The 26567-nt window shown below is 55.2% G+C and overlaps 2 protein-coding genes, 2 long non-coding RNA genes and 1 pseudogene across 8 annotated transcripts; 4 read left to right on the top strand and 1 right to left on the bottom strand.

Moving 5' to 3' along the window:
• Window positions 1-1648: 1648 nt before the first annotated feature.
• On the bottom strand, window positions 1649-16324 carry LCN2 (lipocalin 2). 3 transcript variants are annotated; one of them, XM_077850842.1, is made up of 7 exons: window positions 16210-16324; window positions 5378-5553; window positions 4706-4842; window positions 3232-3311; window positions 2954-3073; window positions 2622-2723; window positions 1649-1845 (listed from the first exon to the last, which is right to left on the bottom strand). In XM_077850842.1, exons 2-7 carry the CDS (start codon window positions 5513-5515, stop codon window positions 1799-1801), a joined length of 624 nt encoding a protein of 207 aa, XP_077706968.1. In that variant the 5' UTR covers window positions 5516-5553; window positions 16210-16324; the 3' UTR covers window positions 1649-1798. The 3 variants fall into 3 exon arrangements, with proteins under 3 accessions (XP_077706968.1, XP_077706969.1, XP_077706967.1); XM_077850843.1 differs by lacking the exon at window positions 16210-16324 and adding an exon at window positions 8255-8278; XM_077850841.1 differs by lacking the exon at window positions 16210-16324 and adding an exon at window positions 1967-1997.
• Window positions 2610-3563, top strand: LOC144285593 (uncharacterized). Its single transcript, XR_013353858.1, has 2 exons — window positions 2610-2741; window positions 3182-3563. It is a non-coding gene; the product is annotated as an uncharacterized LOC144285593 (long non-coding RNA).
• LOC144285592 (uncharacterized) lies at window positions 5022-7715 on the top strand. Its single transcript, XR_013353857.1, has 2 exons — window positions 5022-6004; window positions 7368-7715. It is a non-coding gene; the product is annotated as an uncharacterized LOC144285592 (long non-coding RNA).
• LOC144285591 (large ribosomal subunit protein eL30 pseudogene) lies at window positions 11280-11718 on the top strand (annotated as a pseudogene).
• Window positions 16325-17267: 943 nt separating the features above from the next.
• PTGES2 (prostaglandin E synthase 2) lies at window positions 17268-23198 on the top strand. 3 transcript variants are annotated; one of them, XR_013353855.1, is made up of 8 exons: window positions 17268-17572; window positions 19605-19802; window positions 20447-20505; window positions 20872-21021; window positions 21317-21517; window positions 21861-21978; window positions 22654-22837; window positions 23079-23198. XR_013353855.1 is itself a non-coding variant. In XM_077850838.1 (7 exons), exons 1-7 carry the CDS (start codon window positions 17303-17305, stop codon window positions 22774-22776), a joined length of 1119 nt encoding a protein of 372 aa, XP_077706964.1. In that variant the 5' UTR covers window positions 17268-17302; the 3' UTR covers window positions 22777-23198. The 3 variants fall into 3 exon arrangements, 2 of the variants coding, with proteins under 2 accessions (XP_077706964.1, XP_077706965.1); XM_077850838.1 differs by having other exon boundaries at window positions 22654-23198; XM_077850839.1 differs by having other exon boundaries at window positions 17280-17572; window positions 19710-19802; window positions 22654-23198.
• Window positions 23199-26567: the final 3369 nt, after the last annotated feature.

The following is a 26567-nucleotide window of genomic DNA, read 5'->3' as shown; positions in this document are numbered from 1 at the left end:
AAGATGCCAGTGTGTGATAATTTATTATAGTAGCAATAGGAAACTAATAAAACCCAGTGACCCCGGGAAGAAACACAAAGCCCATTTGTCTCCTAAGAGTTTGATCCTGGAAGACCCAGCACACCCAGGTGGTGCCAGGTGCTGCATGGCTTGGGCCAAGGCAAAGAAACTGTCTCTGTTTCCCGAAGTGGAGCTCAAGCACCAGGCATGCTGGGTGCTGGGGACAGCTCCCACTCCCTTTGCCAGCTAGTGGTGCTCTAGCCAATAGTCCCTTGGGTGCCCTTCTCAGTGGGGGCCTTTCTGGGGTTGGGTAGAGCCTCCATCCTTCCTCCCTCAGCCCACACTGCAGCAAGCTGGTCTCTTCCGGGAACCTGACCCCCAACCTTCTTCTTTTCTTCTTCTTTTTCTTCTTCTTCTTCTCCTTCTTTCTTCTTCTCCTTCTCCTTCTCCTTCTTTCTCCTTTTTTAAAAGACTTTACTTATTTATTTGACAAAGCATGAAAGCACAAGCACGGGGAGCAGCAGGCAGAGGGTGAGGGAGAAGCAGGCTCCCTTTGGAGCAGGGAGCACAATATGGAGCTCAGTCTCAGGACCCTGGGATCATGACCTGAGCCAAAAGCAGATGCTTAGTGGACGGAGCCACCCGGGTGCCCCCTGACCCAGACTTCTAATTGGTAGGCCTGGATCTCAGGCCTATCCTGCCCCCTCAGGGCTGAGGATAGGACAGCTAGAGCTCCAGTATCCCCCCACTACCCCACCCTCCCCCACACCCCCAAGCCTGCCCAAGGGTAAGTGTGCAAGCTGAGGGGTGGATAAGCCTGGGTTTCTTTGGAACCTCAACCCTCCGGCCCCTGACCTTGCAAGGGGAGAAGAGGCCAGGAGGGAGTTTCAAATGTGTGGTGTTGTATGATGCAGTTCAAGTAGTGTGATGCAGACACAGAGGGGTGGACAGGGGCTGGTCAGGCTCCAGACACAGGCCCAGCCAAGTGGTGGGTATAGGCCTAGAACCCTCAAGTCTTCTGGATTCTGGATTCCTGGCAGCATATTCTCTTCCTTGCCTCCCCTGTCCCTGTCCCTGGTGATCCAGAGATCATCATCACAGAGGAGAGATGTAGGTGAGGGACAGCACTCAGAATGGGATCAGCGTGGACACTACCACCCACCAGTGGGCCCACATGGGGCTGGCAGAGGGAAAGGGGACCACCTCCGGTGACCCTCTGTCCCTGGCACAGCCTCAAGCTGGGCATGCTTCTGCCCCACCCACTGTGCACCCCTCTTACCCTGGCTGAGATCTTCCCCCATCTACAGGGTCCTGGTGAAGTGTGGGTGATAGCACCTCAGCCCCCTCAAATGCTTTCAGCTCCCTGGCCCTAGCTAGGCCCCTGCCATAGGACCTGCAGCAGGTAGCTGAACGTGGATGTGAGATGTGACCCATCAATGTGTTAAGAGGCAGAGGTGAGTGAGGGTTATTGCTGGTCTGGGTCTGGGCCTGGAGTTGGGAGCTGGATGTGTTCAGTCAAAGCTGAACTCTGCTTCTGTGGCCTCCATCCCTCTCTGGGGACCACGATCTCTGGGAGTGATGCTAATAGGAGCCCTCCTTTGCTCTTCTCCCTCTCAGATAGCCCGGGGGTCAAGGAGCACAGATTGGGAACCAGGTGGCATGTGTTTATTTAGCAAGCAAGGAAGAAGAGTTCCATCAGAAGGACAGCCTGGAGAGCAGCTGGTGGGCTATGTGGTAAGAAGGGTCTCATGGCTCTCTCGGTGTCCGGGTTGGTGGGGACAGCTGGGTGATGTCCTGGTCAGAGGTTGGTGTGAGGGCGACCGGGTGGAGAGAGACAGGGAGCACCTGAAAGGGAGTCAGGGGAATCAAGAGGGCAGCAGTGCTGGTCAGGGGGGACAAAGGCAGGCCTGGGACTCCCTCCCACCAGCACTCTGGCCCCCATCAAGCCCTCCTGAGCCATACTCACCGCGTTCTCATTCACTCATCAATGCACTGGTCTGTAGGGGACAGAGTGGTCAGCATGGGCAGGGGGGTTGGAGTGTGGTTCCCTGACCTACAGGGCCCCTGTTCTTCCTTTGGGCCACCCTGGGCCCCAGCCTGGCCCAGCCACAGAAGATCTGGGGGTCCCCTTCCGGGATAGTACAGCAGAGGGCTGGCTGATGGGGGCGGGGAACTGGGAGAGAGACCTGAGGACGTGCAGACCTGAGTGACACTTCTCCAAAGGAGGCAGGTGAAGCCCAGCCACATGCCTGCTTGGGCATCAGGCCTTCTGCCAGCTTACCTGCTAAGTCTCGACAGCCCCTCAGCCTTGGGCCCCACTGCCTGAAGACAGGGGGCCTCCCAAGTCAATGGTGAGCAAGCCCCAGGGCAAAGTGGGAGCTAGCCCAGGACAAGCAGAGGGAGGTGGAGGGAGCCAGGCAAGGAGACAGGAAACCTGGACCCTGGCTATCTGTCAGGGAGGAGCACTTGGGGCCCACGTTGCCGGGTGCCCCACAGACCCCTGGGTACAGCAGACTCTTCCTGAACCCAAAGTGGCTCCCAGGGACTCCAGTGACTGCTGCTGGGGCCCGAGTCTCCCCCTCTCCCCACTTCCCCTTCTCTTCAACTTAGCCAATGATTACCAATGGGGACAGGGAAGATGATGTGGTCTTCCGTGAGGCCTATGGATTTGGCAAACCTGATGAATTCCTTCTTCAGTTCCAGGGGCAGCTCCTTCGTCCTCCCTGTAGTCAAGATGGCCGGTAAGTGGCAGGTGAATGCTCCAAAAATATCATTGAACACATGAAGGGCCTTAGACCCCTTCCTCATGATGGAGGTGGGGGGGTGGTATCTGTGGAGAGATCTCTCTCCCATTTCCCAAGGGCTGTGGGGCGGGGAGCAGGTGGGATGGGCTTATCTTACTCCCCCACAAGCATGAGCAGGCCGGGCCCCAGAGGCCATAGTGGGGACCTACCATAGAGGGTGATCTTGAAGTACTCCTGGCTTTTGTAGACTTTCCGGAAGTACACCAAGGCATACTGGTTGTAGTTGGTGGCCACCACTTGCACCAGGTAGCTCTGTACTCCAGGGTAAACTGCAGGGGGGAGGATGGTAAGGGATCAGCCCATCCCAGCCCGGTGGAGGGACCTATTTCTCCCTAACCCTAACCCCCACACCCCCTGGCCGGGCGGTGTCTGTGCAGATCGCCAGGAAGGTCTGTGCCCCTGGAGACCCACCCTGCTCAGGACTCACGCTGAATGTCGCCCAGGCTGAACTGGCCAGGCTGGAAACTTGGGACAAAATCTCTGTTCCAGTAGTCACAGCGCTCATTCCTGTGGAAGCAAGAGATGGGTGGTAAGATGGTGACAGCCTGGCAGTGCTTGGCTTCGGCTCAGGTCACTATCTCAGGATCCTGGGATTGAGCCCCACATCAGGCTCTGCACTCAGCACCAAGTCGGCTTGATATTCTCTCTCCATCTCCCCTTGCCCCTGCCCTTGGTCACGGGTGCACACACATGGGCATGTGTACACACTCTCTCTGTCTCTCTCTCAATAAATACATACGATCTTTTTTTTTTTTTAAAGGGTGTCAGCCCCTTGTGCCACAAGAGGCCTGCACCCCACCCTACTCCGATGGGTCTGGCTCTTCCCCACTGAGCCTATCCCAGCTTGTCCCTGCCTGCTCTGTCCTGAGCCACCTGACTCTCCTGGCACCTACTGTCCTTCCTCCTTTAGGGCTGTTTCCCCTCAGTGGCCTCCCCTCCATCCTGTCTCCCCAACCCCAGGCATTTGTCCCTTACTCTCATCTTGTGGCTTCCTGCTATAAGCTCTCCTGGGGGATTCACTCTCCAAGGCTCCAGTCGGCTTGATGCCAAGGGACTCCCTTAGCTCTTGGGCCAACTCTGACGTCTCACCTGCGTCTCATCTGGTCCCCTGGCATCCCAGAGCTGATCTCCCCAAACTTGCCCTTCTTCTGTTCCCAGAACCACAAATGCCCTAGCCCCATCCCCCAAGCGCTAGAGCCAGAAAGCCATAGGAGCTGGGTAATCCTCAGTTCCCTCTCTGGGTCCTAATCTGTGCCTGATTCCCCCCTACCCCAGTCATCTCCCACCTGTAACTGGCCAGCCTCCCAGTTGCATCCTCTCATCCCTCTCCCTGTGGCAGCCAGACCTGTTCCTCACCGGACCCCTTTGGTACCGGTGCCTAAAGACCCTGCCACTGTGTCCAACGCCCCCGTCTAGGCTGCTCCTTGGCCCCTGCTCAGGGCAGCTACTTGATGGCATCCTGAAGAAGCAGCTCTGGCAGGCCCTGTCCAGCAGCCGCTGCCACAGATGTTCCCGGCCTCCTTTTGAGGCATGTTGATTCCTCAAGGCCTAGCCTAGAGACCACCTCCCTGGAAGCCCTTGACGAAGCCCTCGGTGGGATTCCAGGCTGGATCCAGGGGCCCTCCCCTCCACTCTAGGACACCCCTGCTCTCTCTGTCTCATTGCCCTGTGACTGTCTGTGTCCATCCCCAGGACTATCGGTGTGTCTGTGCTGAAGGGACCGATAGGCATGGATCTAGAGAATGAAGGAAGGAATAAATGGAGGGGGATCCAGTTCCAAGCAGTAGGATGACCTTTCAGTTTAGGTCACTCCTTGGTACGACATCGGTCTGTCCCTTGGACCCCCAGGGCGGCCCCCACCCCAGGGCCCTTGTGCCCCCCCAGGAGGCGGTGGCTCTCACCTGAGTAGGGTGGAGGTGACATTGTAGCTCTGGTCATCTTTCAGCTCATAGGTGGTGGTATACATCTTAAGCTGGCCATGTCCTTCTTTCTTTAATATATTCCCTGCTATGCCGATGACGTACCATTTCCCCTGGAACTACAGTGGGTGGGGATGACAGGCAGGCGGAGCCCAGGAACAGCCCCTGGAAGCCCTACTGCTCCGTCCCTGCAGACAGCTCTGGGCAGCCTGGCCAAGGGTCCCTCTAACTGGGCAGCAGGGACCCTGACTGGCCACACAGGCCTGTGGTGATGAAGGCTGCGGGAGCCGGAGGCTACCAGGCCAAGAGGGAGCCCAGAGTCTGGTAGGGATGGGGTGACCCTCGGCGAGTGGCCAGCTGACCTCCCTGATCCTGTTTCTTCATCATGCAGAGAGCCTGAAGCTTTTCCACCTCACTGGACTGTGGGGATTATGGAAGGGAGTGTGGACCTGGGAAGTTCTGCCCTAGTGACCCTTTTGTTGGCGAAGTTGGGGTGGGGATGGGGGCATGAGATGTGCCTTCCATCAGGGGACCCAAGGGCAGGCTGGGCTGAAGCCTGAGCCCATCCTGCCCTGACACGCTCTGCCTCTCCTCCCCTCTGTTATACTCTGCCCTGGGCCTCCCTGCAGCAGGCTGCCCCTCCAGCCCCCTTACCTGGTCATGCTGGAAGTCAGGCTGCAGTGGCACCTTGAGCGGAGGCGGGGCTGGGATCAGACTTGGGGTGGAGTCCTGGGTCTGGACCTGCAAGGACCCCAGCAAGGCAAGGCCCAGCCACAGGAGAACTTGGGTCATGACTTTAGGGCTTAGGAAGCTGGTGTGCCAGATAGCAGCTGAAGAAGAGAAACTAGTGAGAAGGTTGCCCCAGGGGCCCTTATTTATGGTCCCCTAGTCAGTTGCTCATTCCGGGGTGGGGCGATTTATCCTTTGCTAATCCAGAAAGGGTGAAGCAATGGCCAGCAACTCAGGCTGAAACATTTGGCAAGCTCTGACCCTTTCCCTGAGGTCAAGATTATGCAAGATGAGGGGGAGAAAGGCCAGGGAGGGGGGCAGGGATTCCCCAGAGCTCCACACCTCCGCAAGCACAAGGACGCCTTTGTGTGGGATCTGTGGTCTCCAGTCTGGACAAGCTGTCATCCCTGACCAGCCCAAGCCCAGAGTGGGGTAAGTGTGGGGTAAGGCGGGGAGAGGCCCCCTCCCCACACCTGATGAAAGCAGAGAATGCTTCACAGCAACAGAGTACCTGCTACTTCTTGGTTTCCCTCCAGAAACAGGGAGACAGCTGTAAGTACACCTTACCGGCAAGGAAGGGAAGGATGGAGTGTGCCCCACACTCCTGGAGCCCAGATCCTGGCTCTCCCAGGGACCCCACACCAGACCCTGGCCCAGGGTGAAATGTCCCTCTCCCTGCGAAGGCCCCCTGTTCCATGCCCCACTGTCAGGGCTGGACCCAGACCTCAGCTGACACCTGAGGGCTTGGCCCCTCCTGTGGGCCCAGTGGACAGAGACCCCAAGCTGGGCGTGCCAGCCGCAAATGAGACAGCTTGATAAAGCAGAGCTCTGAGGCTGCGATGCCAGCTCCATTTTGCTGGGAAGACCATGAAGGACATGCCCTGGACTGGATGAAACGTGCCGGGGGGCTAGGGCCCAAAGGGAGGGCTCTCTACCCTGTTACTCTGGACCCCAGGTACTCTGGGGTCACAGTGATGGCAAGGACTCATCCTCATCCTTGAGAGAGCAGGTATCAACCATCTGCCATCTCTGGTCAGCCTTGGACTCTGGAGCCCAGGGGCCCAGGCCTAGGCCCCCAGAACTGTTTCTGCCATGGCTGATCTCAGCTTTGTCCTGGAGGGAAGCAGTTTCCTCATGGGGGCCTGGTGGTCTATTGGAGGCAGTGAAGGGGCCCGGCCCCTGGGCAGTGTCCCCTAGAAGTCAGCAGGAGGCCTCACTGGCCTCAGGTGACCTCTGGGACCTCATTACTCCTCCACCTGCTACAGGGGAACCGGCTCCTCTAGTCTGGGCTTTGGGTGGTGGGTCCTGAGGGAAGGAGACTCTGGGAGTCCTGAGATGAGGGGTGAGGGTAGCGTCTACCTCCCCAAACGCCAGGAAGGCCCCCAGAGGATCCCCGCCCTCTCAGGCCTGTCAGGGTGATGAAAGAGCAGGAGGAAATGTGCAAACTTTTGGGGTAATGATGCTGCCACCAAAGGCCACATACTCTCTGAAGGCACCAGTGGCCACCCCTGACCCCTCTCATCCCCACTCACAGCCCCAGGAGCTCCACTCCTGCTCCTTCTTTGACCTTTAAAGGTATCTTTGGGTTTGCAGTGGCTGCTGGATATGAGGGAGGTCAAGCCCCAGAGACTTTTCACTAGGGGAGGGGCAGTGCCTCTCTGTCACTGGATGGAATATTCTAGACTTGAAAAGTCATGAGGTAGAGTGGCCAATGCTCCTTTGGTCTGAATCCATACCCCTGCTCCCCAGGGTATGAAGTGGGGAGGAGGGGTTAGGGCCAGGTCTGCAGCCTGAGCAAACCAGGGCCAGGTGCAAGCAGGGGGAAGGCCCGGCTCCAGAGGCGCCTGGTGGGACCCTGAGTCCCCTAGCTGTTGCCCGCCCTTGCCCACCCTTGCCCACCCCACCCCTCCCACAGGCACAAATGGATTCACTTATGTTAACAGCCCCATGTTGGCAAGCCAAGACCTAACATCGCCTAACCCAACTGCAGTTTTGGCTCCGATGTACCCCGCCCCATGTAACCATTCCACATGGAATTTCTGGAACAGCACCCTGGAATTTACTGAGAGACCCCTTCTGTTACCCTAAGGAGGGTGACCTTGCCTAACACAATGGATTCTTTGATAATAATTTCCTTCTTTCTGTTGCCTCTCTACCTTCAAGAAACCTTTCCTTTTCTACAGCTCAACAAAGCTCCTCTCTATTTGCTAGATGGGATGCTGCCTGTATGAGTCATTCAATAAATCCAATTTGATGTTGTAAATTAGCTGAATTTGCGTTGTTTAACAGAGGCCAGGCACACACACAGGGCATCTCTATACAAGGCTGTCTCAGAGTTTGTAAGCAAATCTGGTCTTCTCTTTGTGGTGGCTCCAGGCCTATCGCAGGCCCACTGGTCTTATCTGTCTGTTCTTATCTCTGTGTGGTCCCACCTCAGCTGACACCTGGTGACAGCCACCTCATCACCCCTTCCTTCCCTATCTGCCTCTTCCCCCTGTTGGCCCAGCCCGGGAGCCGAGGGAGAAGTAAGAGGGGGACGAGGCTGTGTCCACGGATATGAGGCTCAGCAGGGTGCAGTGTCCCAGCCATACTCTGGGGATCCAAGGACGGTCATATGACCACGGCTGGGGCAGAGAGGTCAGGCCAAGCTGTGGCTGATCCCAGCCAACAAGATGTGGGCGCTGAGCTGGTTGGAGCTGAGGGGAGGGGATTGGCTGGGTGTGCCCACTGCCCTGGGCCTGAGGAAGGGAGGAGTCCTACAGGGCTGTGGGGAAGAGGGTCAGCTCCAGATGGCACACCCACCTCACAAGCTGAGACTTGGCACTCAGACGAATGGGTAAGCACCATGGTGTGAACCTTCTGTGTGGACTCTGGCCAACTCCAAGGGCTCCATGGTAGACAGAGCCCTGAAGGCCACATTGTCCACTCATGTGAGTCCACAAGTCACACAGAAGCCTTGGGCCCAAGTCCCTCCTGGGAGAAGCTAGGGCTGGGCCTTCCAAGTCCTGCTGTGGGTCTCTGCAGCAATGGCAGGGACTGTGGCAGGAAGTCGGGACAACTCCCCCACTGTTCCCGCAGGCGGCTCTCCCTGACCCACATGCCCGAGAGCAGAGGCTCCTGGGGACTGCATGGCCTCCGTGGAAGAACAGGCCCCACCTTTGTCTAATCACACAAAATGTACTCTGGCAGTTTTTACATCTGAGGAATCCTGTCTAACCTCCTGGACAGGTTTCTAGAAGTTTGTGAGCAGTGTCTGGTCCAGCCCATAGCTGGGGCAAAAGCAACCCTCTCTCACCTGCTTGAAGGCTGGGATGGACATCCCCAGGAAGGGGGTCACTAGGCTTCTCAGAGCCAGGACCACACCTAGGAGGAGCGGCCAAGCGAGATGCCCCCAGGAGACCAGTCACAGTAGCAGAAACTCTTGGGGTCCAGAGATGAGCCCTCCTTGGCCACTGCAGGTCGGAACACCCCGGAAGGGGAAGGCCTGCTCCTCCATAGCCTTGGCTTAAGTTTCTAGTTTGCAGAAGCAGCTTTCTAGCTCCCAGGCCCCGTCTGTCATGCTAGGACTCACCAAGCAGCCTCAAGGATCTCCTTGCTCCTGCCCCTTCCACCTGGTGGGGACCTTGCTTATGGAAAAGCTCTGAAAGGCAACCCCTCTCTACACCTCCCAAAAACAACTGCTGGGTTCCTCTAGCTGCTGCCCACCCTGCGGAGGTGGGAGTCCTTTGGGCCCTCTGGGCAAGGGCAGCAGGCCCTGCCATTCGAGGTCTCGGCCCAAGGCTGCCTCCTCAGTCTGCCCCTCAGGTACCTGGCCCAAGCATGCCTCCTAGCTGGTGCTCCTGCCTTTCACTCCAGGACCTGGACTCCCATGCAGCCTAGAGGGTCCATGATCACCACAGTGGGGACTGGAGGCCACTGCTCTGGGCAGGGTCTACAGTGGGCACCAGGCATCTAGCAGGTGGTAGATAGACACTGGACTCCCGTAGAGCTGGGCAGGACGCACCTCTGCCTGGCAGGGTCCTGGCGCTGGGTGAGACCCTGCTCCTCCTTGCTCTGCACCCTTCCTTCCTGGGCTGAAGCCCTGGGAGCCCCAGGAAAGGGCGTCTCTACCTTGGCCATTCCTGCCTCCCCACCCCCCCTTGCTCCCTGCACACCCCGGGCCCTTGGTTGGGCCTCTGTTGGACACCATCCAGGATGGCTCTCTTAAAAGGATGTTTCTCAGGGACACCTGGGTGGCTCAGTGGTTGAGCATCTGCCTTTGGCTCAGGTTGTGATCCTGGGGTCCTGGGATCAAGCCCCGTATCAGGCTCTCTGCAGGGAGCCTGCTTCTCCCTCTGCCTCTGTCTCTGACTCTCTCTGTGTTTCTCATGAATAAATAAATAAAACCTTAAAAAAAAAAAAGAAATAGGGATCCCTGGGTGGCGCAGCGGTTTGGCGCCTGCCTTTGGCCCAGGGCGCGATCCTGGAGACCCGGGATCGAATCCCACATCAGGCTCCCGGTGCATGGAGCCTGCTTCTCCCTCTGCCTGTGTCTCTGCCTCTCTCTCTCTCTCTCTCTGTGACTATCATAAATAAATAAAAAAATTAAAAAATATATATATAAAAAAAAAATAAAAATTAAAAATAATAATAAAAAAAAAAGAAATAAGAAAAAAAGGCTGGTTCTCCTTTGTACCCTGAGAGCCCGAGATGCATGAGAAAGTGCTCAGGTTCTGGAAGGGGGAAAAGAAAACAAATGTCTGAGAGGTACCTAGCTCTGACGAAGTCCTCCCAGGAGCTCAGGGGGTAGGGACTGCAGCCCTTCGGCCCCTCCGCATTCATCCTGGGCCCCTCCGCATTCATCCCAGGTGGAGGAAGGCCAGGGTCACTGTGGCTCCTCCTCACTCCTTGAGCTTATTTCATATGGGGTGGGGTCTGTGGCTGAGCCTTTTCCTCTGGGGGAGGGGGTCACGAGCAAAGCTGTGACAGGGAAATGACAAGGTTGGCCCCAAAGAAGAGCGTGTCCAGCCTCATACAGGGAAGGGGTCGACTTGGGCCAGTGGAGTGGGGTGAGGGGCCAGGGGGCTGGTGCAGGTTTGGAGGAAATGCCAAGAACATGGGAACCCTCTGTGGCAGCCAGAGCACACAGGGCACAGGTCTGGGTGCCTCTCTCTGGGCCCAGGGTCCTTCGGGTCTTGGGTGGGCACTGGTCTCCCCCCCCCCGCCCAGGTCAGTGCAGCTGTGAGTGTCCCTCCTGAATTGCTCAGCCGAGTCTGCCGGGACTGGAGTGTTCTCGGCCCGAACCCCTTGGGCCCCTGGTACTAGACTGAATGCTTGTGTCATACCACCCCCATCCATTTGTATGTTGAAATCTTTTTTTTTTTTTTTTTTAAGATTTTACTTATTTATTCATGAGACACAGAGAAAGAGAGGCAGAGACACAGGCAGAGGGAGAAGCAGGCTCCATGCAGGGAGCCCGAAGTGGGACACAATCCGGTGTCTCCAGGATCACACCCCAGGCTGAAGGGGGCACTAAATCGCTGAGCCACCTGGGCTGCCCTGTATGTTGAAATCTAATCCTCAGTGTAGTAGTATTTGGAGGGGGGTTCCTTTGGTAGGTGATTAGATAATGAGAGTGGAGCTCTGGTGAATGGGATTAGTGCCTTTATAAGAGGCCCCAGAGAGGTCCCTCACCCCTTCTACCATGTGCAGTAAGAAGGCAGCCAGATCCATGAATCAGGAATCCAGTGCTCACCAGACACTGAATCTGTCTGCAACTTGACCTTGGACTCCCCAGCCAGGCTCCAGAGCTGTGAGAGATAAATTAAAACTTTTTTTTGCCTTTCTCTCTCCTGGCCGTTTTGGCAGCTGCTCTTGGTTGGGGCCATCCCTCATTTAAGGCAGGAGGATGGTGGCTGTGAAGAAGATGAAAAAGTCATTGGAGTCAATTAACTCTAGCCTCCAACTCATTATGCAAAGTGGAAAGTATATGCTGGGGTACAAGCAGATTCTGAAAATGATCAGACATGGCAAAGCGATGCGGGTCATCCTCGCCAACAACTGCCCAGCCTTGAGGAAATCTGACATAGAATACTATACCATGTTGGCCAAAACTGGTGTCCATCACTACAGTGGCAATAATATTAAATTGGGCACAGCATGTGGGAAATACAACAGAGTATGCACACTGGCTACCATTGACCCGGGTGATTGTGATACTACTAAAAGCGTGCCATAACAGATGGGTGAAAAGTAAGTCATGCAAAATTTTTCTTTAATAAAACTGACCAGAGCTTGTTCTAAAGGAAAAAAAAATTTTTTTTTTCTTTTTTTTTAATTTTTGAGTATAGGGGATCCCTGGGTGGCTCAACGGTTTGGTGCCTGCCTTTGGCCCAGGGTGCGATCCTGGAGTCCCAGGATCGAGTCCCACATCAGGCTCCCGGCATGGAGCCTGCTTCTCCTTCCTCCTGTGTCTCTGCCTCTCTCTCTCTCTCTCTCATAAATAAATAAATAAATAAATAAATAAATAAATCTTTAAAAAATAAAATAAAATTTGAGTATAATTGACACACAATGTTACATTAGTTTCAGGTGTACAACATAGTGATTGGACTAAGTATGCTATGCCCCCCGCAAGCATACTTGCTTGGAGATACTGCTGCTGTGCAATATCAAGGACTATATTCCCTATGATGCACGTGAGAGATAAATTTCTGTTGTTTCTAAGCTACCAAATCTGCAGTATTCTCTTAGGACCGAGATAGCTACCACCCCACACTGCTGGATCTCCACGTCCTGGGCTGACTCCCCCACCCCACCCCTGGAGAGCCCTGTCTTGGGCTACCTTTTCCTCCACATCCTTAAGTCCCCTGCTCAGCTATACCCCTGATCTCTCCACAGCACCCTCTCTGAACAGTGAATTTCCTACTTTTAGCTATCTTCTGACTAGGCTGATTATTTCCCAAACCATCAAATTATTGCAACAAATCACCACAAACTTTTTGTCTTAAATGAACACATTCTGAAGGCCAGAAGTAAAAAATCAGAAGTTCTCTGTGCCAAAATCAAGGTATGGGCAAGGCCACACTCCCTCCTGATGTTCCAGGAGACTGTTCCTCGCCTCTTCCAGCTTCTGGTGGCTGCTGGCATTCCTTGGCTGTGGCTCCACTGTTCCAAACTCTGTCTTTGCATCCCCTTCTCCCCTGTGTATCTCACTTGCTTCTTTATTTTTTTTAATTTTTGTTTATTTATGATAGTCACAGAGAGAGAGAGAGAGAGAGAGAGAGAGAGAGAGAGAGAGAGAGGGAGAAGCAGGCTCCATGCACCGGGAGCCCGACGTGGGATTTGATCTCGGGTCTCCAGGATCGCGCCAAAACCGCTGCGCCACCCAGGGATCCCTCACTTGCTTCTTTAAAGAGCACACGTGTGATGACACACTGGGCCCACCTGGAAAATCTGGGATGACTTTCTCCCATCCAAGTTCCAACTCATTTGGAATAAGAGGTGAAGGACAGAAAATGAGAGAAGCAAAAGAAGGGAAAAACCAATCATTAGTTTTGAATGCTTGTCTTCTACTATTAAAATATTGGTCAGTTGTGAAAATAATTTTCTTCTTCTCTTGAACATTTGAAAACCGAATGCACTCTGTGTCAGATTACGAATCAGGAATTAGAATACTGCCAATCTTCAAAAGAGGAAAAAAATCTGGGCCATAGAAAGAAAAAAAATAGCTTTATTTGCTTTTGAAGAGAATAATGTACACATTTAATTTTTTAAAAAATATTTTATTTGAGAGAGAGAGAGCACAAGCAGGGAGAGGGGCAGAGGGAGAGGGAGAAGCAGACTCTCTGTGGAGCAGGGAGCCCCATGTAGGACTCAATCCCAGGACCCTGGGATCATGATCTGAGGCAAAGGCAGATGCTTAACCAACTGAGCTACCCAGGTGCCCCTGTACACATTTAATTTATACACTTTGAAAATCGGATGTTAGCACATTAACCATTAAGGCATTTTGAAAAAGTAGTAATAAAGAAAAAAAATCTTTATTTTAATCACAGCTGCAAAAACTTTTTTTCCAAATAAAGGTACATTTACAGGTTCCAGGAATTAGAAAATGATTATATCGTTTGTGGGGGGTGCAGTTTTCAATCTGCCAAAGTCCCCTTGACCCACTCAGACCCTTTCTTCTCACACTCCAGGCCCTATCTGTTGTGTGCCTCATACCACATATCTGCTTACAAAGGGACTTGGGTTCACTGGTCCTGAGCAGTCTGGCCTGTGTGCGCAGCTGCAGTTGAGCTGCTAAAAGAGCTCCTCATCTCGCCAGCAGAGGGGCTTCAGAGCTCTGCTTTGTCCCACACAGGGCTTCTGGGTGCCCTGGAAGGTGCTGTGGTTGCAATGCGGGAGCCCGGCCTTCTTCTGGTGTCTCCTTCTTGTGCTGCCTCACAATGCTCCCCTTCCTGCATGGCTAAGGGCTCCCACGAAGTCCCAAGTGTACACCAAGTGTTTTCTTGAGGGGGCGTGTGCCGTATTAGGAGCAGTGGGAAGTAGGTCTCCCAGAGGGCCTTGGGGTCCTTCCCCTCCCTGACTGGAGCCTCTCCCCTTCTATCTATGAATTATCCCTACTAGGAGCGGAGTGAGGAGGGAGCTGCTTCTCCAGCTCCTGCCGAGAGAGGCCTATTTTAAAGTCGTGGGGAAGATGGAGGGCTGACTCTGACCTTGGAGATTATGGACTAGAGTTAGACTATTGCCAAGAAAAGTGAAGGCAGCTGGCTGGCTCAGCTGCTGCTGAAGAGAGAAGAGAGGGGGCAGTGGCCCAAGAGAGGCTGCTGCTCCAAGTAGGCAAGGAGGGGTGACCAGTCTTCTTTCTGTTGTCTCTCTGCAACCCAAGTGGGCCTTGATCAGGATCTATTTGTGTGTGTGTGTGTGTGTGTTGTTTTTAAAAGATTTTATTTATTGGAGAGAGAGAGAGAGAGTGCGTGTGCATGCATGCACACAGAATCAGGGGTGAAGGCAGAGGGAGAAACAGACTATCCACTGAGCAGGGAGCCTTACTCGCAGGATCCCAACCCCATGATCCCGGAGATCATAACTGGAGCCGAAGGCAGATGCTCAACCATCTGAGCCCTTATCCAGGTGCCTCGAGTAGGATCTATTTGAAAAGCAATCATAGCTGAACAGGAGCCTGGACATTTTGAAGAGCGCTCTCTCTGCCAGACAACCAGATGTAGCTGAAGCCAAAGCTGAATACCTGGCTAGGTTCACAACAAACAATGGACACGCCTAGTCTCAAGTGTGTGCTTTATTTATTTATTTATTTATTTATTTATTTATTTATTTTTAAGATTTTTTATTTATTTACGACAGACACAGAGACAGAGAGAGAGAGAGGCAGAGACACAGACAGAGGGAGAAGCAAGCCCCGTGCAGGGAGCCTGACATGGGACTTGATCCCTGGTCTCCAGGATCATGCCCCGGGCGGAAAGTGGCACTAAACCTCTGGGCCACCGGGGCTCCCCTATTTATTTATTTTTTTAAATATTTTATTTATTTATGAGGGACACAGAGAGAGAGAGGCAGAGACACAGGCAGAGGGAGAAGCAGGCTCCATGCAGGAAGCCTGACGTGGGACTCAATCCTGGGACTCCAGGATCACACCCTGATGGCAGCACTAAACCGCTGAGCCACCCGGGCTGCCCAAGTGTGCGCTTTAGAATAGAGAAAGGCTGCAAAGTCATGAGAAAAGTGTCCTGAGCAAAAGTTTAGAAAAGAAAACATGGAATACAAAGAAAATAGAATGAGAACATGAAGACAAGAAATTAATAGAAACCAAGTTACAATAGGAATATCAAAGTAAAAAAAAAACTGAGGTTCCCTGCGCATTAAGTAAGGCTCCTTGTTCATTGCTGCCCAGAAACAGGAGGCCCCTGGCTGCAATGAATCAAGAAAGAAACAGTGTAGGGACAGAGGGCAGTGAGACTGCCCTAATATCCTGCCTAATCTTGACCAAAAGGACCGAAGGAAAATTCTGCCAGGTATTTTGGTGGAGGTGCTGGTCGCTGAGTTTCCATTCCATAGTTGGCAAAGGTGGAGCAGCTGCCAGGCACGCAAAAAAAGAGGAGTCTCTAAGGCACAAGACTCTCTAGCCTCTAGTCTGTCCCCATTCATTTTTCCATTAAATCCTTACACATCTCAATGCAGGAGATACTGCTCATTATTCTTGTTTTATAGATGGGGAAACAGGTTGGAAAAGGTGGAAAACAGCTGATGGTTCTCCCCCCCCCACCCCCACCCCCTGCAGTGCTGTGCAGGCAACAGGCTGCGCTGTAAGCAGGTCACAGGCGCCAAGGCTCCAGGGCGCACCGGCCAAGGTGGCTGGGGAAGCTGACGCAGCAGGCCTGTCGCCCACCCAGACAGCCCCTCCGGCTAAGCCAACACGGCCCCCCGCCCCCCGCCAGGAGCCTCCGTGTGCACACGGACGACACGGACTGGCTGGAGCAAATGTCTAAAGGGCGAGTGAACCTCAAGTGGCCTCAGTTTCCCCAACTGTAAAACGGGGCCGGTTGCCCGCAGTCCCTCAATGCTGCGGTTTCCAGGGACCCACTCCCGGGTGCTCGCCCTGAGCCCCCGGGCCGGCGCCTGCAGCCGCAACCCACCCAGGGGCGAGGGGGGAGAGGCTTCTGCGGTCCCCTCCAAGCCCCCCGCCTGGCCCCGGCCCCCATCCCCAGGAGGGCAACCCTGAGAAAGCAAAGGTCGCTTCGGTAGTCCCCCCGGGTCACCTGCTTCTCCGAAGCCGTCGTCCTCGCCTTCCGCGCCCGCCTCCACCGGCAAGCCCAGGTCCCCGACATTGCGGGCCCTCCGCGACGAGGGAACGCGGCGACCGTCGAGGGGACAGCGGGCGCGGGGCGGAAGGCGGAGCGGCTGGAAGGCGCGCTGGGCGCGGGGAAACCGCCTCCCGGCCCCGGGTCGGCCCGACAGTAACCCCGCCCGCACCCCGTCAGGCCCCGCCCGCCACGCCCCGAGCTCTCGCACGTCCCGCGGCGCCCAGCGAGCCGAGCTCCGTCGCCGCCCCGCGGTGTCACTCCTCTACCCGCCCACGACCTGGCCGGTCCTTGGATCTCCGCCTTTCCCGGAATCCCGCTCCTCTGCCGGCCTTCGGGCGGAGCCATCCGGGGCTGCCCGCCGAGAAGCCCAGGTGTGGGGGGCCTGGGCCGTCAGCCACGGCGAGCGAGCCCCGCAGAGGGGCGGGGACAGCCTGGCACCTGCCCTCGGCCCGTCCTGCGGCGGGGACCTGCGCCTCCGCGTGGGCGAAATCTGAGACACGTGGTCACTAAGGCCCCCTTGTGTGCATGGAAAATTTTATGGTTCGGGACACAGAAGAAACAGTGCAGCGGCGCGGGAGGGCAGAAAGAGCCCTAGTCCTGGCCCCAGGCTGGGCCGGCGGTCCCGCGGCTCTCCCGGACCCATGCTGGGACCCTTTCCCAGCCATTCTGAAGGGCTCAGTCTCTTTCCATTGGGTGCATGAGGTAGAAGTTAATAAACACACATTCCGGACGACGCTGAGACCCAAAGTCCACACGGCGGGTTCCTGCCCTGGGCCCCGGGTCACCACCGAGAGCGGTTACATCGCGTGTTCAGAAGCCGGGCATTTAGCGACTCCCAGATATCCCAGAGTGTTTCTGTGGCTCTGACGAGTGCGGGGAAACTGGGCGCCCGGGACGCACGCCCGGTCCCTCCGGGGCTGTTCTTCCCCCCTCGGCGTCACTGTCACCCCTGGCAACCCCCCGGCGACGGAGCCCCGCCCCTTTAAGGGGAGCCTCTCCCCGGCGGTCTTCGTTTCGCGCGCCCGCCTGCGGCTCCGGCGGAGCGAACATGGCCCAGGTCGCGCGGGCGCTGTGGCCGGTCCGGTACGCTCTGGCCTGGAGGCTGGGCGGTCGCCTCCCGCCCGGACTCCCCGCGCACAGTCGGGCCGGCTTCGCGGGAGCGGCAGGAGGCCGGGGCCCCGCTGCCACCGCCCGCAAGGGGAGCCCGCGGCTGCTGGGAGCGGCGGCGCTGGCCCTGGGGGGCGTCCTGGGGCTGTACCACACCGCGCGGTGGCACCTGCGCGCCCAGCACCTCCGCGCCCAGTGCCCCGCCGCGCAGGTAAGGCCGGGCCGCGCCGAGCCGCGGGCTGCGCTCAGCGCCGAACTCGGGACTTCTGGTGGGGTCGGGTATCCCCTCTTCCGTCCGTCCGTGACCTTGGGCAAGGGACTTGGTTTTAGGTCTCTGAGCACTTAGCGTCCTCATCTGTGCAATGGGGTCGCCGTTGATGCCAGCTAGCTAGTATTGCTGTCTTTGTCTTAAGGTGGTTTTCTTTTCTTTTCTTTTTAAGATTTTATTTATTTATTTATTTATTTATTTATGAGAGAGAGAGAGAGAGAGAGAGAGAGAGAGAGAGAGAGAGAAGCAGGCTTCGTGCAGGGAGCCCGACACGGGACTCGATCTCGAGTCCCCAGGATCAAGCCCTGGGCCAAAGGCGGGCGCTAAACCCCTGAGCCACCCAGGGATCCCCTTAAGGTGGTTTTCTATCGTGTTTTCAGACCTTTTTAATGGAAAGATTTGGAGGTTACAAGAAAGGGAAAGAAAGCCTCCTTCAGAGTTCATTACTTTCTAAACATTTTGTCTTTTGGAAAGTAATAAACATTCCCTAAACCCTCCCACTATCTTCGCATCATAAGGTTATGCATTCGTTTATTAGTGTTAATATTTTTAGGGAACACACGACCCCTGGATTCTCTGGATTCTAGGCCCTGAGACAGAGAACCGATGACCCCTAGATTACAGGCCCTGAGACAGAGAGTGGCAAGGAGGTGTCCACTAGCTGGATGGTGGTCCAGGTGCCCTTGCAGCCCTCCATACACAGCACCAAAATGACCACCATCCACCCACAGGTGCCCCTTCCCTGGGCCCAGAGCAATAGGGTGGTAGGAGGGGAGTGGGATTCTCTGTATCTCCCTGCCCACCACCATGGTCCAGCTTCAGTGTCCCATCTGAACAGTGAGGGAGGGGGACTGCTGCTGTGGCATGCATGCATGCATTTATTATTTATTTGTTTGTTTATTTATTTATTTATTTATTTATTTATTTATATTATTTATTTGAGAGAGAAAGAAAGCATCAGTAGGGAGAGGGGCAGAGGGAGAAGCAGGCTCCCCGCTGAGCAGGGAACCCAATGTGGGGCTTGATCCCAGGACCCTGGAATCATGACCAGAGCTGAAGACAGATGCTTAACCAACTGAGCCACCCAGGGACCCCTGTTGTGGCTTTTTTTTTTTTTTTTTTTTTTTATGATAGTCACAGAGAGAGAGAGAGAGGCAGAGACACAGGCAGAGGGAGAAGCAGGCTCCATGCACTGGGAGCCCGACGTGGGATTCGATCCCGGGTCTCCAGGATCGTGCCCTGGGCCAAAGGCAGGCACCAAACCGCTGCGCCACCCAGGGATCCCCCGGTTGTGGCTTTTAAACATGAATATGTAGCAAGCTTACCTGGGGCTTACCTGCTGAACTCACAGATCCAGGCCCAAGGCCCACGTACAACCCTCCCCACCTTGGAGATTTGAGGTAGACCCTGCTCCGGCAAATGCTGGGCTCTGTCCCCTTACCCAGACGTCCCTTGGGTGGAGGGAGTGGGGTGGGTCCTCCAAGTTGAAACAATTGCCCTGCATCTTGAGTGGCACACTGGAGATGTATGATATGGTCTTGGGACAGTAGATGAGGAGAGGGATGCCTGGGTGGCTCAGTGGTTAAGCGTCTGCCTTTGCTTATAGAATTCTGGGATCGAGTCCCGCATCGGGCTCCTGCATTGAAGCCTGCTTCTCCTCCCTCTACCTGTGTCTCTACCTCTCTCTGTTGTCTCTCATAAATAAATAAATAAAATCTTTTAAAAGGGAAAAAAAAAAAAAAGGAGGAGAGGTGTCTGATGTTGAACAGAGACCGGAAGATTCATCCATCTTACCATATACTTCCTGCCTGAGGGGGGTGTGGTATGAGCTCTCTGCCACCTACCCCACCCCCCTCACCATTCCTTCTGAGGGTCTCAAGGTCATCCTCAGAGACTCCCTTGGGAGAAGTTTGCTTAAGGGTGGGGGCCTGGGCACCAGGCTTCAGATGCCCCCCTCCCTCTGCTCCCCACCCAGCTCTCCCTGTCCAGTCGCCTGCAGCTGACCCTGTACCAGTACAAAACATGCCCCTTCTGCAGCAAGGTCCGTGCCTTCCTCGATTTCCACGCCCTGCCCTACCAGGTGGTGGAAGTGAACCCCGTGCGCAGGGCCGAGATCAAGTTCTCCTCCTACAGAAAGGTGCCCATCCTGCTGGCCCAGGAAGGAGAGAGCTTGGTGAGCCTCAGGGAGCAACCCCCTGTGTCCTGGCTTGTCCTGGGGTACCCCCGAGTCAGGCCCTGCTCTGCAACTCTAGAAGAATGTGGACTCTTTGGGCCTCGCTGAGGATTATGAACCAGCTGGGCCTAAGGGAGGCAGAGCATCACAGAGGTCAACAGTGTAAGCTCTGAAATCAGGGCGGCCTGGGCTCAAGGTGGGGCTCTGCCTCTCCCTGGTTACATGACTTGGGGCCAGTCACTTAGCCTCTCTGAGCTTGCTTCTTCGTTAATTAACAGAGGACCATAGTGCTTGGCTCCTAGGGTGTAGCTTCTAGAGTCCACCCTGCCCCTCAGTGCCTGGGAGGGCAGGCAGGTGAGTGGGCAGGGCCCAGACGTTAGGTCCTCCCTAAACCCTCCTTCCCATTAGCCACACTTGGGTCTCCCTTACTCAGGATGGGTCTGAGGGGGTGGGCAGGGACTAGGCTCAGTGGGCATCAATTTTGGGGGGATGAACCCCCAGGGATGGACAAACAATGCCAGGGTTCCACCCAATCAATTTCCTTGAATGCCTGGTGTTTATTTTTAAAGAACCCCGATGATCCTGCTGGTGGCCAGGCAACCCCTGCCCACTCCCCCAATTTAAACCAACCTCTTGTCCTCCAGCAACAACTGAACGATTCCTCTGTCATCATCAGTGCTCTCAAGACCTACCTGGTGTCGGGGTAAGGAGCCCCTCAGAGGCCCAGGCTGGCACTACATTTTGTCCCTTTTATCCCCTGGGAAGCCTTGCCTGGGTCCCTCCGGGGAAGCAGGGTGGGGCTGCTGCAGGATTGTTTCTACTCTGAGAGCCCCCTTCTCTCCTCTGTACATCTTGCTCTGTCAGGGAAGTGCTTCTGGTATTTGCCCCAAGCCCCGCTTGCTGCAGGACCTCCTCTGGCACCACCAGAGGGCAGAAAGCTTCTGTTGGCTTGGTCCTGGTTCTGCCCCAGAGCTGGTCCGGTCAGGGTAGATATCTACCCTGAGCCGGTGACAGCTCAGCCTCCCAGAGGAGGACCTAGTTGGGGTGAGACTCTGGATGTCTCCCAAAGGCAGCCCCTGGAAGACATTATCACCTACTATCCACCCATGAAGGCTGTGAACGACCAGGGAAAGGAAGTGACTGAATTCTGCAACAAGTATTGGCTCATGCTAGATGAGAAAGAGGCCCAGCACCTGTATGGTGGGAAGGAGGCGAGGACGTAAGTGAGGCTGGGGCAGGTCCCAGGAGGTGGCGGGATCAGGGTCTTCCCGGGTAGGGGTGGGAGTGGGGACAGACTGAGCGAGACACTGTGAGCAGGAAACAGTGTGGGAAGGAAGACCAGGAGACCCCTGGGACCACAGCCCCTTAAGGAACTCCTGCTCAGGCCTCAGCTTCCCGTCCATACCCTGCATGGTGTAGACAGTGCACCTGCTCCCACACCTCCCAGGCCCTGGCTTGACAGCCCACCTGGCCTGTCCTCTGTCCCCCTCTCTGTCCTCCCGCCTTGTCCACAGGGAGGAGATGAAGTGGCGGCAGTGGGCAGATGACTGGCTGGTGCACCTGATCTCTCCCAACGTGTACCGCACTCCTGCTGAGGCCCTGGCTTCCTTTGACTACATTGTCAGGGAGGGCAAGTTCGGGGCAGTGGAAGGTGCCGTGGCCAAGTACATGGGTGCAGCTGCCATGTACTTCATCAGCAAGCGGCTCAAGAGCAGGTGATGGTGCCTGTGTGCGTGTGCGTGTGTGTACGCGCCTGGGGGCCCACTGTCCCTGAGCCCCTCATATAAGCTGAGCCAGGACTCAAAGTCAGAACTCCCAGTTGCCTCCACCACCCCAGGGGAAGCAGACTGGCCTAGATGCCTGCTTTATGCCTTTTTCTGCTCTTTTCTCTGTGTCGGGTCTCTTGTCCATTGGTCTTGGCCTCCCCGTCTGGGGCAGATGATAACTGATTTTTGCAGTGCCCCTCAGGGGAGCAGCCCTGGCTCCCTAGCCTTCCTGTTTTCCCAACCTGGGCTGAGGGTTGGAGTTCCCCTGATGGACTTTTCCCTCTACACCTAGGCATCACCTCCAGGATGACGTTCGTGAGGACCTCTATGAGGCTGCCGACAAGTGGGTGGCAGCCGTGGGCAAAGACCGACCCTTCATGGGGGGCCAGAAGCCAAACCTGGCTGATCTGGTGAGTGTGGTGGTGGCAGGGGGTGCCCAGACTTGAGGGACCTGTTTGGGCGGAGGAAGCCCACATGTAGGCAATACCTATATCTCACAGCATTCCCACTCTGGAGGCACCTGGCTCCACACAAGGAACTGTCTTGCTTCACATAACTGACAGGTTCAGGGTGGGGGTGGAGGGTTGGCTTCAGGCCCAGCTGGATCTAGAGGCTCAAGGGATATTACCAGGGCTCAGCCTCACCTGTTGCATCTCAACCCCTTGGAGTTGGCTTTAGCCTGAGGCAGACCTGGGTCCCATGCTCCATGCTTACACCCCACAAAAGTCTGGGGACACTGTCTTGTTGGCCTGGCTTCAATGCCAAGCCTTGAAGCAATTCTTCAAGTCAGGGTGGAATATATTGATTGCCAGGTCCAAATCTTAGAGCTGGGTGGTGGGGTCCCCGATCCTCAAATCTCAGGACCTAAGAGTGGGGTCAGACATTTTTCCAAAGGAAATTCTGGAGGTGGGGTTTGTTGCCCAGATAGGGAGTGTGGGTGCAGGGTAGGCAAAAACCTATAGAAATCCCACACTCTTCACCCAAAGCCCCAGTGAGCCCTCTCAGAGAGGAGGGTGATGGGCCCCAGGGCACACAGCTGGTGGAGGACAAGGCAGTGTGGACACCCACTCTGTACCCACCCGCAGGCAGTGTATGGTGTGCTGCGTGTGATGGAGGGCCTGGAGGCCTTCGATGACCTGATGCGTCATACCCGCATCCAGCCCTGGTACCTGCGTGTGGAGAAGGCCATTGCTGAGGCCCCCCAGTGACCCGAGTGTCCTCAGGGAAGCAGCAGAAGAAACACCGGCTGCCGGAGACCAGGACTGCTGGGTCAGCACTTGGTGCTGTGCTGTGGTGGAGGGTGGGGGTGGGGGTGGGGGTGGGCGTGATCATTCTGCCTCTTGCCCACCCCCAGCCCTCCAGCCCCCTCGATTCTCACACCAGACATATCCCCTGAGGGCCACAGGAGGCTACTCCTCAGCCCAGGTGGCTGACCCACCCCTGCCCCTATCCGGGGCCTCCCTGCTCTTCAGCTCTTCTCTGGGACTCTCAGGGGCTGCTCTGTCCACAGAGGAAGCGGGAACAGTCTGGCTTTAGAAGATTTCATCCCTGGCTCCTCCTGGTTCCTGCCCTTCCCAGGTTCCCCTGGGACTGCGTGTCACGTTTGCAATAAAGTAAGGTTTGCTGCTGCCTTGGTGGTGGTGGTGTTGTCCTGGGGGTTTGTGCCGGAGTGCTGCGTGTGATGCCTACTGGGTGTCAGGCCTGGGGTGAAGGACTTTGGAGGCTTTGTGTCACATAGACCTTGGGACACCAGGATAAGCAGCCAAGAGGCTTGAGATGTGCCAGGGTGCAGGTCCAGTTCTGCCCCTCACTTACTGTGGGACTCTGGGCAGTGACACCCTCTCTGAGCCTCCATGTCCTCATCTGTCAAATGGGCATAATGATAGCCTCCACCTCAAGGGGAAATTGCAAGGGTTTGAATAAGAGAAGGACGCCCCTCTCGGAGCAGGGCCTAGAGTGGCTTCAGTCCCAGCCCTGGGACAGGGGTAGGGGGCCCTGGGACAGGGGTCTATAGGGAAAAGCCAGCTCTGGGAGCCAGGGGGGCAATAAGTAGAGTCCCATTCTGAGCAGAGCGCCCTGGTCAGGGGGTGCCATTCCCCTGGTTCTGGTAGATGAAGAACGCAGTGGTCTCCAGAGGCCTGACAGGTGGCCAGTGGACCAAACTACTCACTGGGCTCTCCGACTCCCCCAGACCTCTCAGGAGAGTCTGATAATTTTCTTTTCTTTCTTTCTTTCTTTCTTTCTTTTTAAGATTTTATTTATTTATTTGACAGAGAGAGAGCACAAATCACAGGAGGGGCCAAAGCAGGTTCCCTGTGGGGCTCGATCTTGGGACTCTGGGATCATGATCTGAGCTGAAGGCTGACACTTAACCAACTGAGCCACCCGGACACCCATATTCTCTTCATTTTTTTAAAACCTGAAAATAATTAATGTCCCTTGTGATGGCAAACACTCAGATAAGGTAGAGGGATGGTGAGTACTCTGGAGGCAGATAGCCTAATGTTTGGAAGCAGCTGCCTCAGTTTCTCTTGCAGAAACAGTCTGCCATCTGTTCTCATACCCATCGTGGGCTTCTGTCTGCGTCAGCACATGTCACGCCAGCTCTGTCACAGCTTCAGAGGGCTCCTCTGTATGGATGCGCTGTAGCCCACCAGCCAGGCCAGGGGGAGCACCAACCTGGTCCCCTTCCTGTCTCCCTGGGAGTGTCTCTCCTGTGGGAGGAAGCAGCCAGGGCCTGAGGCCACATCAGTCTGTGGCATGAGGAGCCACGGAGGCCACCTCCAAGAGCCACCCTTGTGTCCAGACACGGTCCCCCTGAGTCAGGCCTTAAGTCCTGAAAGGCCTTTGTTCCAGGGACCTGGCATGGCCTGTGGATCCCAGAGCCTCCCTCCGCCAGATAGGAACTGGGCCAGCAGCGCTATGGGTCCCCCAGGGAGGGCCTTCCCTGCATCCCTGTGCCCCTTCCCTTCTCTTTGCAGATACCTGTTCGTGACCCCGTGGCCAGGGGAGGGTCTCACCACCCTGTGCTCCCTGCCCCTCTTGCTCCGACCAGTGATCATGTCTCCCAGCCTGGCTTTCCCGCCAAGGCCTGGTCTGGCTAAAGAGGCTTGGGTGCAGGCCAGGCCCCAGTCATCTACCTTCTCCCTATTTTCACAGACTGAGAGATTTTTTCCGTCTCTGCATCTTGCAGAGGAGAATCCATTGGTGGCAGAGCCATGCTGGAGATAGGGACCTGACTCCTGACTGGGGCTTTTACCCTGTGCTGCTGCAGGCAGAAAGGCACATGCCTGCACCCTCCACACCCACCTCCACTGAATGGTCACCCTAATGAATAGTCCAGGGACTATACTAGCTAGACCTGTCCCCAATGGCTGGGGCTGGAGAAACTTTTTTCACTGAGCATCCCCCTCCTCCATCCCTGGTGACAATCCTGCCTGAGTTTTCCCAAATGTTCCTTGGCCAGCCCCTGGGTGTATTTCCCCCCCTAACCACTAGAGGGCAGCGGAGGATGCGAAACAAGGCCTCATGCTGTCACCTTGTGACCAACTTCAGAATTGCATCTTGTCGACAATGTTATCCAGGGACTCTATTTGCTCATCTGTAAAATGGGTTTAGCAGATAAGGATCCGAAAATAGGCAGGCAGGAAAAGCCACACCTCTCAGGGGAAAGGGCCCCAAGCCAAGAGCCTCTGCCGCATTGTGGTCACGCTCAGATCAAGGCATGTGCTCTCTGGCCTTGATGGCAGCAGAAGGCCTGAGGTAGGAACCCTGCCACTACCTTACCCATCCCTGGGTAAGCCCTTGGAAGTCAGTTAACCTTCGTGGAGCTGCTGTGGTCAGAGATGGAAAGCCTGCAGAGAGTCAATGGGCACAGTTGACATGTATGGGCATTTTATGCAGCCAGTGGGGTCTGCTAGCTCGGAACACGCTCCCTGCTCTGTTCCCACCCGGGGTCCTCAAGCTCATGGTCAAGAGCTCCAGGAAGTAAGAAGAGAGGAGTCGTGAGAACAGCAAGATCTTTCTGCCCTGGGAGTCAGGGAGGTCTCCCTGGGGAGGGTAAGCCACAGCTGGGGCTCCAAGATTCGGGAAGATTCTCGTTTGCTTTTCTGTTAGGTTGTTAAAATTTAAAATTTCACTTGATTGTGCAAATGATTAGGTATTGTACATGAACAAAACTCAGATAATCAAAAAGATGATACCAATAGTTTACAGTCCCACCAAACTAGAGGTATGACCACTTAAAAATTGGGGGGAGGGGACACCTGGGTGCCTCAGTGGTTGAGCTTCTTCCTTTGGCTCAGGGCATGATCCAGGATCAAGTCCCACATCCGGCTCCCTGAATGGAGCCTGCTTCTCCCTCTGCCTGTGTCTCTGCCTCTCTGTGTCTCTCATGAATAAATAAATAAAATCTTTTTTAAAAATTGGGGGAATATAGCCTTCTAGATTAATTTTTATGTAGTTTACATATAGGTGCATGTGTGTGTGTATGCAGACATAAATAGGTATAAATATAATTCATATTTTATAAAAGAAATATGTCCATTACAGGGGGCCCATTTTATGGCAAACATTGTTTTATTTATTTTATTTATTTATTTATTTATTTATTTATTTATTTATTTATTTATATATTTATTTATCTATTTATGATAGTCACACACAGAGAGAGAGAGAGAGAGGCAGAGACACAGGCAGAGGGAGAAGCAGGCTCCACGCAGGGAGCCCGACGTGGGACTCGATCCCGGGACTCCAGGATCATGCCCTGGGCCGAAGGCAAGCGCTAAACTGCTGAGCCACCCAGGGATCCCCAAATTTTTCCTTTTTTCAAGTAAAAATTTGGATTGTGAACATATTCCAGATCAGCAACTGTTTTCTCTCTCTGTGTTTTTTTTTTTTTTTAATTTGAGAGGGAAAGAAGGAACAGGGGTAGAGGGAGAAGGAGAAGCAGACTCCCTGCCAAGCAGGGAGCACGACACAGGGCTCGATCCCAGGACTC

This window comes from Canis aureus, chromosome 16 (genome assembly GCF_053574225.1).
Source record: "Canis aureus isolate CA01 chromosome 16, VMU_Caureus_v.1.0, whole genome shotgun sequence".
NCBI classification, from domain to species: domain Eukaryota; kingdom Metazoa; phylum Chordata; class Mammalia; order Carnivora; family Canidae; genus Canis; species Canis aureus.
Note: the sequence above shows the minus strand (reverse complement) of the source record. Positions and strands in the feature narration are given on the sequence as shown.

What these genes read in the sequence shown, in the direction of transcription:
- LCN2 (XM_077850842.1), bottom strand. Translation starts at nt 5,515, where the DNA reads ATGACCCAAGTTCTCCTGTGGCTGGGCCTTGCCTTGCTGGGGTCCTTG. An exon ending in CTGACTTCCAGCATGACCAG is followed by an intron (nt 4,843 to 5,377) that starts GTAAGGGGGCTG and finishes CACCCACTGTAG; the next exon opens with TTCCAGGGGAAATGGTACGT. An exon ending in CTTCAAGATCACCCTCTATG is followed by an intron (nt 2,724 to 2,953) that starts GTAGGTCCCCAC and finishes TCTTGACTACAG; the next exon opens with GGAGGACGAAGGAGCTGCCC.
- PTGES2 (XM_077850838.1), top strand. Translation starts at nt 17,303, where the DNA reads ATGGCCCAGGTCGCGCGGGCGCTGTGGCCGGTCCGGTACGCTCTGGCC. An exon ending in CCCAGTGCCCCGCCGCGCAG is followed by an intron (nt 17,573 to 19,604) that starts GTAAGGCCGGGC and finishes CTCCCCACCCAG; the next exon opens with CTCTCCCTGTCCAGTCGCCT. An exon ending in AGCCAAACCTGGCTGATCTG is followed by an intron (nt 21,979 to 22,653) that starts GTGAGTGTGGTG and finishes ACCCACCCGCAG; the next exon opens with GCAGTGTATGGTGTGCTGCG.